We start from the raw sequence: 13,856 nt of genomic DNA, 5'->3' as shown, positions 1-13,856 counted from the left end.
GAGAGAGAGAGGGAGAGACTGGATTATCGTGCATATCAATTATGCGCGGTGATGATTCTCGTGGCGTCACGCGTAAAAGGACAGACCGAAGGCCGCCGCTGGCGGCGGCGTAGACGGATGTCGAGAAGGGCGGCTGCGCGCTCGGCGAGGAGCCGCGAAATCTCTCCTACGTGTCCGAGGCGGCGCGGCGAGGAAAATATCTGTAGCCGGCCTTCACCTTCTGCCGCGAGATCAAGGCTGCGCTCGGCTGCGCTCAAGGAGGTAGAAAGATACGCGAGCGCGTCGCAGATCGATTATGCATATACGAACGAGAGAGAGAGAGAGAGAGAGAGAGAGAGAGAGAGAGAGAGAGAGAGAGAGAGAGAGAGAGAGAAGTTTACGCTCGCGGCACGCGACTCGTTGGCATTCGCCGGCGACATCGCAGCTCTCTCGGCAAGGTCTCTCTCTCTCTCTCTCTCTCTCTCTCTCTCTTTCTCTCCATCGATGATCAAACAGTGATCTGCGAGATTCCGCAAGTCGGAGAGTTTCCACGGGGATTTCACGCGGCTGGCGAAGCGCGCGCGTCGAGTTTCCCGCGGAAAGAGTTCAGGAGGTCGGCCAATTTCACCTGGCGGCCGCGATCCGCGACTGGCGAGCTGCACGTTCGACAGCAGAGAGAGAGAGAGAGAGAGAGAGAGGGGGGGGAGGGAGGGCGGAGGAGGAGGGAGAGAAAGAGAAAAGAGAGACAAAGTTGCGCGAGAGCCGTCGGCGAGGAGTGGCCGTGCCGCGTAAGGACGAGCATGCATCGCCGGCAAGGTCGCGGCTCGGCGGAGAAATTGCCGGCACGGAGAAGCGGCGGATCTCGCGGCGGCAGGATGTCGAGGAAAGTGCGGCCTCGCCGATGTCGCGGCTCGCTTCGCTTCTATACCGGCGGTTAGAACACGGCTCGCGCGAGCGCTCGCCAGCCGTTCGTGGAGTTTTGCGCGAACGGGCACGCTCGCTCCACGTCCAAGCCGCCGCGGCGACAGTCGGTCTCGAAGCTCCCCGCGGGAACCGCGTCGATCGCGGATCGATGAGAGAACTCGAGGAGAACGCCACGGAGTGCGAGCCTCTTTCTCTTCCTCGAGCGCGCGCGCGCGCGCGCTCGCTCGCTTCGGGGAGGCCGAGTTCGCGTGTGCTCCTGTGCGGCGTGTCCTAGGGGGTGCGGGATTCTCCTGAGGAACGTGTGTCGTCTAGGATGCCGCGGCAGGGCAACGTAGCCGTAGTCGTGCACTCCTGACATGGAGGACTCGGCGCGTCGGACGTCGCTTTGTCCGCTCGCACCGCCTTCGATCGCTCGGTCTTCCATCGGCCGACACGTCGCGGTCGCGGAAACGTAGGCGAGCGGAGCGATCTCAAGGCAAGGACGGCATGTCGGATCGAGCGTTTTTCGCTCCGAGAAATTCTCGGGATTCTCAGCACGTCGCGTCGTCGGTCCGTCACGGGAATAGACCGAGTACAGTAGACTTCGTCCTGCCAAGAGCGAATTCTTTGCAGCTTTGCAGCCTTAACGTTCCCTCGAGCTCGCGTGTCACTCACTTGTTGCAGCACGGCGGAGACAGTAATTTTTGCAGTTTCATGTCCTTTCTCAGTCATCAATCAGCCGCGCTAAGCATGGTGAAGCGACTTTGATTTTCCCGAGTTTCCGAGGTACAAATAGCGCGTATCCTTCCGAACGGACGGATCAGGGCGAAATGTCTATATTCCTTCCTCGCAAAATTCCACGGCGACTTTCGCCGTAAGATCCTTCCCCGCGATTCTCATTCCTGTCCATGCGTGTCCTGATGCGCCCCGACGTTGTCGCGGGCATTGTCTACTGATAGCTCCCGCTGTTTAATGTCGCAGGCAAGCAGTCCACGGACTCGCCAGCGATGGCTCACGCGGCACTCCGGGAGATCGTCGAACGTGCTGTCGAGGAAGCCCGCAAGTTACCAGACTTGGAAGCGGACAGCGAGCAGCCGCGAGAAGGACGAGCTGTCGCGGATCACAGCTACGAGGACCTCCTCGCTACCGCGATACTCAATAAGGTTGTCTCTCGAGTGAGCTTCGGAAACGTCAAACAGTCGCTCTTTCCGTTAATTGAACGCACGAATTTTTTAAAGATGACTGATTTCCATTTTTATGGCGACTTCAAAATTATAAAAAATAATGGCGTTTACTTGGCAGAGTGAATGAACCGTTTATAATAAAATTATTATACTTCGTTCGCGCGCACACACACACACACACACACACACATACATTTTTTTATCGCAGGATCTGTCAGAACTCTTTTGCACTCGCTCTTACTTGTGGGGAAATATTAATGCAACTATTATGGGGAAATTCTGTCCGAAGAGACGAATCTAATACGCGTTTCAGGTGATCGAGAGGTTGCAGCGAGAACGAGTGGACGGCAACAGCAACGTCCTGCACATCGTGGACCCGTCCAAGACGAAACACGCTTCCCGTGCGTAGAATTTGCTTAACCTGTTACCGAGTACGCTAAACGCGACACAACATAGACGGCGTTTCTTTTTCCAGCCGACGGCGAGCGCGGCATTGAGGAGGACGTGGCGAGCTACGGCGAATGTAACGGCGATCGTGGCGCGCCGATCAGGCAGAATGGAGATCATCGGCAACCGATGTCCTTCACGGTATGTATCTGAGTGGAAGTCTCGCTCCTGGATTAATTTTCTAGGAGAAGAGGAAGAGGAGCCGCCTTGACTTCGCGCTCGCGCGTCACTTCACCGACGTGTCGGGTATTTATAAAATCGAGACGCGAAATTAGAAGAAACTCCCTGAAATTCGCCTCGTAAATTCGTAAATTCCGCAAATATCTTTTCAAGTTTCTCGCAGCGTGAAGTAAATCCGAATCATCCGGAAGGTTCGCGCACGAGCGAGCGTCTCAGTCGACCAGAGCGAAAATCCGTCCCTCGTACAGATTATCGGGTTCGATCTCGGAGAAACATCTACTGGACGACTCCAAAAATGGAGGAGTTTGCTCTATGAGAATGACAAGTTCTTCGAATTTCGAGGGACTCCTCAGGGCTGTCGCGCGCTCCGCTCCTCGAGCGAGATTTCACTCGATGAAATTTAGAGAGCGAGTTTTCGCGAGTAAGCCCGACGGGGAAATGAAATCCCGTTGCAGATGGAAGAGCGAATAGAGGAGGTGACTACGATCACGTCGGACAACGAAGCCATCGACAACGACGCCTTGGAGTACGGATGCACCCGGCGCGTGCCGTTCCCGGAGTTCGGCATAGACATCGTTGACCGTGAGTGATCGCGAAGAACCTCCGCCTCCGCAAAAAGTGCCCGTTTTTCAGTCCCCGATTTTTAAATTAAATTTTATGCGAAATGATAGCTCATGATAAAACATTAATCGCGAAAAAGTTTTACATTGAGCATACGATTAGTTTCAGAGATATAGAGCGGACACAAATAGTGAAACAATTATTTACTTTTATTACGTAGAACTGTTATGTTGTGGTACACTTTAAAACCGATAACTTGAGAACTGAATTTTTACATTCAACTTTTATATTATTGGATATAATGATATGCAATTATAAAGAGTCACGGAAACTGCAATGAAAAAGCTTCTAAATATAACAAATAAAACTATCACGTTATCCTTTATGCGTCATGTAACGTATCAATTTGAATTTGATATTTTTTTTATGAAAAAACAAAAAAAAATTTTTATCCACTCAAAAATTGTCGTGGAAAAATTTACTTTCGAAAACCTAATAGAAAATTCGCAATCAGCTAGCCAAAAAAGCCACAACATAACAGTTCCAATAAAAGTAAATGATTGTTTCACTATATGTGTCCGCCATGTTGCACCTGCCATTTTGAATTTTTAAAATCTGACATCAGATTCGTAATCAGCAACCCAAAAAAACCCATAGATATCGAATTTTGCAAAAATTCGTGCGACAAAGCGTTATTAGTGTCAGACTTTCTTAGTAAGTAGTGACCACTTTGACCCTCTACATCTTTGAAACTAATCGTATGCTCAACGTAAAACTTTTCTGTAATTAATGTCTCATCATGAAGTATCTTTTGGCATAAAATTCGATTCCAAAATCGAGGATCGAAAAAGAGGCAAAAAATCGAACCTTTTTGCGGAGGTTCCTTTCCTCGACGTTTTCCTAACATAACACGCAAAGTGTGCGACCCGTTTCTCAATCACGGTATGTCTGCGTGAAACAGCCCCGCGAGAATTGCCGTCGCCGTCGTCGTCGTCGTCGGGCTCGGGTCGCAACGAGAGCTCGGGAATGACCACGAAATATCGCGTCACGGACCACACGATGGATCTGGTCTCGCCCATCGAGTCCTGGCAGGACAACTGGCTGTTCCAGAAGAAAAGGAGCGCTCGGTCGCAGCCGGACGCGGTCGCCATGTTGGTGCCGAGCTCCAACACGTGCTACAAGGCTCTGATCGGCGACAGGGACGCCGAGGACACGTCCGACCTGTCCGAATGCTCGTCCACCAGGTCCGACGAGGAGATCGAGAAAGAGGTGATGGAGGCGATCAACAACGTGGTGCCGAGGAGCCCCAGGACCTCCGAGTGCGAAAGCAATCAGCAAGTGCCAAACGATACGACGCGGCTGGGCGAAGACGAGGTTGACCAAGCCTGTCAAACGAGAAGGAAAATCGAGGAGATCGCGGTAGAGAAAGTAGCCGAGGACGAGGATGATAAGAAGGGTGAGCCGGGTGAAAGTTCCCCGCTGCCGATTACGGGGACGAAAGGGGAAGAGAGTATGGCCAAAGAGAGGCAGCCCAAGGACACGGTCGAGCGCGGCGAAAGGACAATTGCGACCGCGCTGGAAAGTCCCGCGCAAAAGGACGCAAAAGTGCCGGCTGAAAAATCGAGCGAAAGGATCGACCGGGGAAACGTCGCCGACGAAGGCGAAGAGCAACGAGAGAGCGAGTACACCGAGCACTACGACACAGCGATTCAGAGGCACTTGGACAGCCTGACGAAGGTCGACTTGTGCGCCGGAGAGAGCGAGCCTGCCGTCGAAACGGGACAATTCGCGGCCGAGCAGCCCGGAAAATTGGAGGACAGCCCGGTCGAGGAAGAAAAGAGGTAGTAGGACCGTCACTTTGCGATCGATCCTTGCACAACTAAGACAACTTGATTGAGCTCGGTTTGGCTTCGAGTACTCCAAAATCCCCGAACTTCGATTTCGACCCTCGCTCTTGCAGTTCTTCGTGTACGCTTTCTCGACTCGCGACAGTTTTAGCGACAGATGAAGCTCCGCTCGAGACGAATATAAGAGAAGATAATATGTAAGATGAAACTGATGTTTTGTTGTTCCGGTATCGCGTGTAGTCGCTCTTCGATTGTCTCGAGCCACCTTGAACCTTGAATCCAAGCGTGCGATTTTGCCTATCATTTCGCCGGCACGTGTACATCTTTCGTAATTTATTCTTCTGTTTTATACAGCGAGCGCTCGGAAGCCAGAGTCCAATTAACTTATGCAACGAGCAAGGGTCACGTTGACACGGCCGCTGAGAAGGATCGATTAAGCGCCCCACCGCGCCCAGGTATATAGGCTTATAACGCGTGTATCAAATAAATATGGTAAACTGCGTGCGCATAATCGCGTAAGTGCTTCGGACTTTGTAAGTAGACAAAAAACTCATTGCGCCAATCTGTTGCCTCTTTGACGTGGAACCGGACAGACCAGGATTGATTAACGTCGAACATAAATCTCGCGGGGAATTGCGAATGATGCTTTGCGTTGCGAATAATACGCAGATAAAATTTAAAACGCGGAGTCTATCTCGAGGGAAGCTTGGGATCTCTACTCAGATTGCGTCATAAGACGAAAAATAGTTCCGTTTCATGGTTTATACGCTTACGAGGGAAGCGAAGCGATTCCTGAGAAAATCCCTCCGCGAGGACACTTAACGATGATGAATGTACCCGGCAGGCACGATAGCGGAACGCGAACACAAGAAATGGGAGAACGCGCCGCCGATCGAGAACAACCCCTACAGCGAGGAGAGCATCCGGAAGCGCTCCTGGGAGAGGCGGTATTCGCGCAAATCCGCGGATGTCTCCGGGTAAGAAACGTCAAAGTCGCTAGCCCTCTATTATCATTATTATTATTGTGAGTAAATTGCAAAAGATTCCCCAGTAGAAACGAAATAAACTTGCACTCGATCGATTAGAATAACGAAAGAAGGAAAAACAGGGGGGTTGGCGTATTTTAAACTTTTTGTTTAAAACAAAAGTTTTAAACACGTTTCAGACATTTGTAAGCAATCGATTGACTTAAACCCGTCGTACAGTGCACGCTGATGCGAAACTGAAATTACCAAACGGACTTCCTTACATTCTTAGCCTCCAGCTTCCGCCGTATAAAGGTGACCACTTTGTTATCTAGAGTTCAATACGAGATAAAGGAGCTGAACGCAGTGGACCTGGACGCGCTGATGACGCCTGATTCACCGGACATCAAACGGTAATTTCACTTCTCCATCTGCTTGAAATGCAGTCACTCGACTGTCGCGCCGCGAGCGACGTCGGTGAAATCGCGCAAAGCGAACGAATGTGTCATTTGCTGGACGAGAGCGAGACTGCGTATCGCCGCCGGTGGGAATCCGGTGCGAACGCAGGCTAGCGCTGTAACTTTCCCGAGGAGCGGAAACGCGAAAAGCGACGAGAGATAAAGAAACCATAAAAATAAAACACGAAAACGTTCGCGCAAACTTAACGATCCCGATTCTGTAACTCCTTTCTGCAAGTCGTAAAAAACAAGGTAAATTTTTATCTCATCTCTACGATCTTGATCTCGACACCTGTTATCAAAGTCACAATTGTTTTTAACAAACAATAAACGACGATTAAGACCTTTCGAAGGTTGCTCAGCAGGATGACTTTGATAACACACGTCAAGTAGTATGAAGCAGAAGCTAGGTCTCTCAGCTAGTATAAAGGTTTGGCAAAAGCAACTCCGCGACTCCTCCACGCATAAGACTTCTCTCTCGCTTTGCGCGTTCCCGGCTGGGCGAGGTCCAGCCGCGGTGATGGTCGCGACGAGTTCTCACGAGTCCGAATTGCTGCTCGGTCGAGCGCCCGCAGGTTCGGCAGGGACTACTACATCAACCAGTCGAAGACAGCCAAGGGCGAGCGGCCGGAGCGGGCGAGGTCGGCGATGTCCTCGTCGAGCAGACCGAGCAGCTCGCTGTCCCAGCGGTCGAGCTGCGCCGGCGATGAGCAGCGCGAACGACAGGTGAGTCACGAGCTCGAGCGATTCGAGGCGGCTTCGCTGCACGGCAGCCTTCCTCGGCGACGCTGCCGCGACTTCCGCGCCAGCTCGCACTTCGCGATCAACCCCCTCCTGCACCTGCCGGAAGCCGCGCGGTCGCCCGAGCGCTCAAACCCGGCGGCGGGGGAAGCCGAGCGGCAGGATGTACGGCGACTGTGGCTCGACGTCGAGGAGCCGGTGACGCCGCGGTACAACGAGCGCGACGACAGCCGCGAAGGCTCGCCGGGCGACCGCGACTCCGGCATGTGCTCGATCGGCTCGCGGGACTCGGACCTCGCACCCTCCGAGAGGGATCGTTGGCGACGGCTGTACCGGCTGGAGAACGACGACGGGGTCTCCTACGTGGACGGCAGGAGGTTCTGGACCATCGGCCACAAGTACCACACCTTCGGCGGGATCAGGACGTGGCCGGCGAAGGAGCTGGACGTCGAGGAGCTGGACGACCTCGACGACGAACCGGCCTCGGCGGATCCAGAGCGAGCCGCACAGCCGGATTGCGGGCTGGAATTCATGAAGTTCAAGTTCCAGACTTTCGGCGGGATCAAGAGGAGCAGGAGGCTCGCCGGCAGGAGGGTGCGACCGCGGCCGGCGATTCCGTCGAAGACCGCCGTCGGGAGGAGCCACGACTCCGCAGACCGAATTCGCACGGAAGGATCGGCCGACGAAGACGAGCTGCTGGATTCCTCGAGTTTCGAAGGACTCCCGAGCTTCGAGCACTCCACGAGCTCCGCTCTCGGCGAGAGCGACTGGCAAGACGAGCAGGACGACGTCGTGGACGACGAGGTCTCCGGGCGCGACAGGAACGTCTGCGGAGTGAGACGCGGGAACTCGACTCGCAGGATGAACGCAAGCTCACCCTCGCCGGCCGTCCACGTGATAATGGACAAGTTCCTCAAGGATGTGTCGAAGGGGAGGAAGGCGGGCGCCTTCGGCGACAACAACGTCGCGACGTCGCGGGCCAGGAGAGCTCGAGCTCGGAGGCGTCGAGACGTCTCCGAGGAGGGTGTCGACGAGAAGTCGGTGACCGGTACCAACGAGAAGAGCTCGGAGGAGGATTCGAAGGGCGCTCGGCGAGCGCGAGAGCGCAGGAAGGATAGCAAGAGGCGACGCGACAAGTCGGACGTGAGGAGCTTGAGCGACGTCACGATATGGTGACGACGATGAGGAGATCCCAGGGTGTACAGCGCGTTTCAAAACACCTGGTCTCTTGGACGCAGCTCGGGACGCAGCCGCTGGTCCAGCGAGAATTTATTTTTGATGAATCCCACGAAGGTCAAGGTTCTGCCATCGGGCCTCTCATCGGCTGCGCTTCGAGCTGCGTCCGCAAGGAGGTCCTTGCGGGGTTGAATCGGCAGATAAGCTCGAGGGATAACTCTGTCGCGCGTCACTCGGGGTGAAGCGAGGAGTTCGCGAAGGAAGCGACCAGCGAGAAACCTAGTTAGTTGCCTCGTTCTGAACGCCACAAACTCGGAGAGCGCTTGTAGAATTATCTGCGTGTCCCGGCAAGGGGTTGCCGGGCTGGTCGAATTAATCGGACGGTTGCGGGGGTCTGTTGATAACAATAATTTAATGATTGTCACACGCGCGTTGACACACGTCTACACGTGTGTTCTTCGACACGCGACCTGTAGGCGTATACCTGGGAAATGCGAATACCAGTGCCATGACGCGATGCGTGAATTTGCGTGAGTGTGCGAGTGAGCGCGATATATTAACAGTTAAGGGATGTTATATTTATAACAGTCGCAAGTGGCAAATAAATACGGGTGCAGAGCACATGAGATTGCACGTCGCAGTAACGCTGATTCTCCCGCTGATTCTAGACTAGATTTCCACGGCCACCACCCCGTCCGTCCGAAGGCTATTCAGTTTCTTGGGAGCTGTTAATGAAGTCACACGATACAGAAGAATTTCAGTTCCGACTGAATTCCGGGTCGCGGTCGATCCGATCCGACGCGAGTTCAATATCGGGCTAATATAATAAATCATCGATGCTTGCATTGCAGATGAATGCAAGAAGATCGACTTGTCGTTAGAGAAGAAGAGCGTTTCGCGGGAAAATGTCGCGGGATACATCTTTTTTTTTTCGGTTTCTCGACTTTCTGCGCGCGTTCTCCAGCAGCCTCGTGTCACTCTCGACGGTTTACGATTTCAGCACAGAACATCGTACGTGCGATATACGACCCTCTGCACAAGTTCAAACAGCTTGATCTGATCTAACTAATCCACTTGACGAGACGAGGAGTGATCTTACTCTTCGAACGCATGTGACTACATCGGGTGGCGGTTCAGATAGACTTCAAACGCACGGTTGGAGAGAGAGAGAGAGAGAGAGAGAGAGAGAGAGAGAGAGAGAGAGAGAGAGATAGAAAGAAAGAAAGAGAGAGATACGCCTGTATAAACGCTTAAACTTTCCAAATTGACACCTCAAACCTGAATCTCAGAGGACACGTGCGAGGCTAAGGGGGAGAAAGGGAGGAGAACCGATCTTCTCACCAAGTGTTAACACCGTAACACGCGCACTAATCGCAAACTTGATTCTCAACGGACGTTTCTCGTCGACTTCGCGACCGTCTCTCTCGTTTCCGCGTGAAAGCGAAAAAAATATCACGAGGCGTAGTCTGATAATTTCCGACTCTATCTACTCGCGCGAGCTACTTCCGCTAGTCGAAAGCGTGCGTACGAGCTGCGAAAGAGAGAGACTTTTTTAGAATTGGTAAGTACCGCCATATTTACATGCGTGGCCTAACAAAGTGTGCTGACTAACAACCGAGTTTCTATGTGTGTGTGTGTGTGTGTGTTTGAAGCGTTTGTAGAGGCTGAGATCTCTCGCGGGCTGCGCGGTCGTGATATTTCTCGCCGCGGGAAATAATAATCACTAAAGGGGTGCGCTATTAACATTATTACAGTGGTGTCACTCAGTGTGTTAACAGCGCTACTAACATTACTAATCTACATTTGTAACGCCAAAGATAGGAAGCTTCCCCGCGCGGCGCTCTCGATGCTCACTAACGCATGAACGCTTATTCGAGCGATTGGTTTACTCGCGTAAGATCGGGAGATGACTGAGAATTTCAACGAATGCAGAATAACGAAACGCTTCTCTCTCCTCGCTTCTATTTGACGCCGAGAAAAGTTCGGGAAGCCCGTTGCGAGAAGATGCCAAGCCGCGACGCGATGCGTGCTCGTAATTGCCGCTAATCTCGTCCTGAGACGTAAACGACATCGCGCGGGTCGCGCCAGTCGTCTCTTATTAACGCGTGAAAAGAAAGCCTCCTGTTAAATATCAGGCATAACGATGACGATCGTACAGGACAGTCCGCCGACGGAGGAAGAAGCGAGGCGCAGGAGAGAAAGCGAGTGGCAGCGACGAGCGAATTCTCGTCCTGACAATTTGCAGTGATTGATTCGCTGCAAGGTGATCGGCTTACATAAATAATCGACGCGCTTGCATCGCAGATGAATGCGAGATCACGCAAGATTCTCGTTAGAGAGAAGGCCGAGCGAAGAAATTTAGTAGAGTAGAAATATATGTTTCCCCGACTCCTCGACTTCTCCGTGCTGCAACGGAGGGGAGAAAGAAGCAAAGGTGTGTCGATCTTTTGGCAAGAAGGGCGATCAAACAGCAGGAAAAGGAACAGAAATTCAACACGCGGATGTTCCCCGACGAAATCGATCATTCGCGCGAAGCAGTTAACGCCAGCCGGTCTTTGGTGTGTTTCAGGGTGAAGTCACGTCCGCGGAGAGCGACAGTGCGCCGCGGGAGGACAAGGAGGACCCGAGGGCGACGTCCACGTGGCGGAGGAACAACGCCGAGATAATGAGCCTCGAGACGAACAATCGCGGCCCCGTCGACGGGGGGGAGCGGCGGGCGGACGACATCCTGGAGGATCAGCGGAAGAACAGCAAGAACGAGATCAACGCGAAGCTGAACAAGCAGGAGCTCAACTCGCTCGAGACGGAACGGCAGGACGAGAGGAAGCGGCAGGTCCGCAGGATCGATCTGAAGGCGTACGGCTTCGAGAACGAGTTCTTCTCGGAGGTGCGGAAGAGCGCGCGACCGCAGCAACAGCGAGTGGTCAACAGGCTGGACCTGAGATCCTTCGGCTATCAGGACGGCCTGCGTCGCGCTCGCTCCAACAACCAGCTGGACCAGCGGCAGCCGGCGGACAACGAGAAGTCGAACCTGACGAGGTGCGTGATCGACCGCGAGAAGCGTCGCGCCGGCTACAAGGAGTTCCCCGCGGACGAGCGCGGCGACCTGACGAAGAGCTCGGGGGAGCTGAACCAGCTGCACGAGGACGACGCGCACGAGGACGCGAGGAAGGTCGGCTCGCTCGTATCGGCCAAGTCGATGCCGAACGTAACCGACGACGCGTACTATTACGCGAACCCGGTGCGCATGAACGACGGCGACAAGGACGCGGGGGACAAGCTGGCGGCGAAGAACTCGCTGAACCGCGTCAGCGACGAGCCGGACGAGACTGCGCTGGACGGGCGCGACGTGGACGAGAACGACGAGCTCAACGGCTACGACGAGGCTCCGTCTGACTTGGACAGGTCCTTCGAGGATATCTACGTCGACGATAAGGAGCAGCTGCGGGGAGCCGAGGAGGAGCTGCCGATGCCGTCCGTGAAGAGGCTCGCCGAAGCCTTCGGCGGCCGACAACCTCCCGCGCCGGCCGAGCCGGTGTCTGCGAAGGCCAGCAAAATTTTGGTAATTAGCGGGAAAAACGTCTCTTTTATCTTTCGGTTCGACATGGAACGAGACGTCGGGTAGATGAAGAGAGACAGACGGCTGGAAAGAGTCGCGCACGAAAGTTATCGACGGAAATTATTTTTCAAGGATCGTTTGTTGCCCATTAACGGACAGAGTAGACGAGAAGTGGACTTTTAGATTCGTTATCGCTGCCGTTTCCCCGTATTTCGGAAAAGAATTTCTCGTCATTGCTCTCTTCATCACTCTATCTCTCTTCGTTACCAAGTTTCGAAGATCTTTTCGGATTCGCTGCGCGTACGTGCATTTCTGCGCAGTGACAATTACCGTGAGTTACCATTAAAGCCAGAAAAAAAAGCATTTTCGCTTCGTAGGTGACAAAGCAAGACGACGTCAAGGACAGGTCCTTCACCCCCGAGGTGCAGATAGTCGAAACGCCCAAGCAGATGCACAGTCTGACAGCCAGGTCGCTGTCGAAGGAGTTCCGGGAAGGCCTGCGCCAAATGCCCAGCAGGGTCACCTCGCAGCCCGTCAGCCGCTCCTTGGTCGAGGATCGACCGGCGAATCGCACGGAGGTCGTGCGATCGAAACGCGAGGACAGCGACATCGCCGTGATCTCGCCCGGCAAGCTCAAGTCGAACATTATATTTTGGGAGCAGATGCAAAAGAGAAATTGAATCGCGCGCGCGCGCGTCTACCCGATAATTCTGCCGTATGCGCGAGAGAGACGGGTAGAAATATGCAAGTTCAAGACGCGGCTTTACGCTCGGTAAAGCTGCGACGTTTGAAGCGAGGTTGATTTTGTACATACCGGAGAGAAGTTATTCCGAACGAGACGCATAAGACGAGAGAAACTCGAGCGCGCGAGTCGACTCGCCTTCAAATTCTCCAGATGGATAGTATCGCAGGAGGGAGGGAATTGTATATGTAGGGTAATTGTAAATATATCGTAATTGTCGCAGTGTCTGTGAGCCAAACGATTATTGAAATGCATGGAGCTAAAGCGTAAAAAAAAAGGGGGCAGGAAATACGGTAACGACGTGACACGACGACGTCAGATCAAGATCGAAAAAGCTGCGTTTCCGAGAGAGGAGAAAGGGAGCGGCAGGATGTGTCTTATAAATACCCGTATCGTATCTCTAGCATGTTTGACACAATTATTTACGTAAGACTTGTATTTCCAAACGATGTGCAAATACACGGCCTCGCGCGACATCCAATCGCGAATTGCGTCACTGCGAGTTGCAAGGACACCGAGAGGACGTCTAACGCTGCCGGGAGAATGTCCCACGGCCGAGTGTCGCATATTTACTCGTGATTTGCTGTCGCGCACAGCGCGTACTAAATAGATAAGATCCGCCGCGCGTGATAACAGCGCGAGACGCAAGCGTGTTTACGCAAGTGTGATTAAATTCGTGCCAAACGGCGTCGCGAGAAGTTGATAGCCAAAGAAAGAGTCCCGAGGTCGAGATGAGATCGCCCTTCCTGCTTTGAATTATGCCGCGAAAAAGAGGCGAGACTTGTTGTTTGAAAAAAATTCTTAAGCCTCCTCGGCAGACTCTCCGCGGCCGCCACGATTTTTCGTGAAGCGAGAAAATCCACGCTCCAGATTTCTGCAAAATTCCCACGTTGAAATAAACAAACGTGTCGGAAAAGTGGCACTTGCAATCACAAACGAGCGCACTTGTAAAACACTTCGGCAAACACTTCGCTTTCGCTCGATAGCAGTCGATAAGTTATCGTAAAATCAACGAGACGTGCGACTCACTTTTTTTCAGCCTATCCTTTCTCGTGATTCGGTCACGTTGGTTTTACGCTATGTTATTGATTGTTGCAGTAGGAGGAAAGTGTTT

General features: G+C 53.1%; 1 protein-coding gene across 10 annotated transcripts in view; it reads left to right on the top strand.

Moving 5' to 3' along the window:
- LOC105180520 (uncharacterized) overlaps positions 1 to 13,353 on the top strand; it is a 43,848-nt gene extending 30,495 nt beyond the window's left edge. For 9 of the 10 annotated variants that reach the window (XM_019840199.2, XM_011136612.3, XM_025302384.1 and 6 more), the window contains 11 exons: positions 1,864 to 2,045; positions 2,380 to 2,467; positions 2,542 to 2,654; positions 3,149 to 3,275; positions 4,216 to 5,095; positions 5,456 to 5,556; positions 5,946 to 6,078; positions 6,402 to 6,479; positions 7,100 to 7,250; positions 11,011 to 12,003; positions 12,378 to 13,353. In XM_019840199.2, coding sequence (XP_019695758.1) covers positions 1,864 to 2,045; positions 2,380 to 2,467; positions 2,542 to 2,654; positions 3,149 to 3,275; positions 4,216 to 5,095; positions 5,456 to 5,556; positions 5,946 to 6,078; positions 6,402 to 6,479; positions 7,100 to 7,250; positions 11,011 to 12,003; positions 12,378 to 12,680 — 3,149 coding nt within the window. In that variant the 3' untranslated portion in view covers positions 12,681 to 13,353. Of the gene's footprint in view, positions 1 to 736; positions 1,669 to 1,863; positions 2,046 to 2,379; positions 2,468 to 2,541; positions 2,655 to 3,148; positions 3,276 to 4,215; positions 5,096 to 5,455; positions 5,557 to 5,945; positions 6,079 to 6,401; positions 6,480 to 7,099; positions 7,251 to 11,010; positions 12,004 to 12,377 lie in introns of those variants that run through there. The other variant, XM_019840200.2, reaches the window with a different exon arrangement.
- Positions 13,354 to 13,856: the final 503 nt, after the last annotated feature.

This window comes from Harpegnathos saltator, unplaced genomic scaffold (genome assembly GCF_003227715.2).
Source record: "Harpegnathos saltator strain DR-91 unplaced genomic scaffold, Hsal_v8.6 scaffold49, whole genome shotgun sequence".
In the NCBI taxonomy this organism is placed as follows: domain Eukaryota; kingdom Metazoa; phylum Arthropoda; class Insecta; order Hymenoptera; family Formicidae; genus Harpegnathos; species Harpegnathos saltator.
The sequence above is the reverse complement of the archived record's forward strand: the minus strand, read 5'-3'. Positions and strand labels throughout refer to the sequence as shown.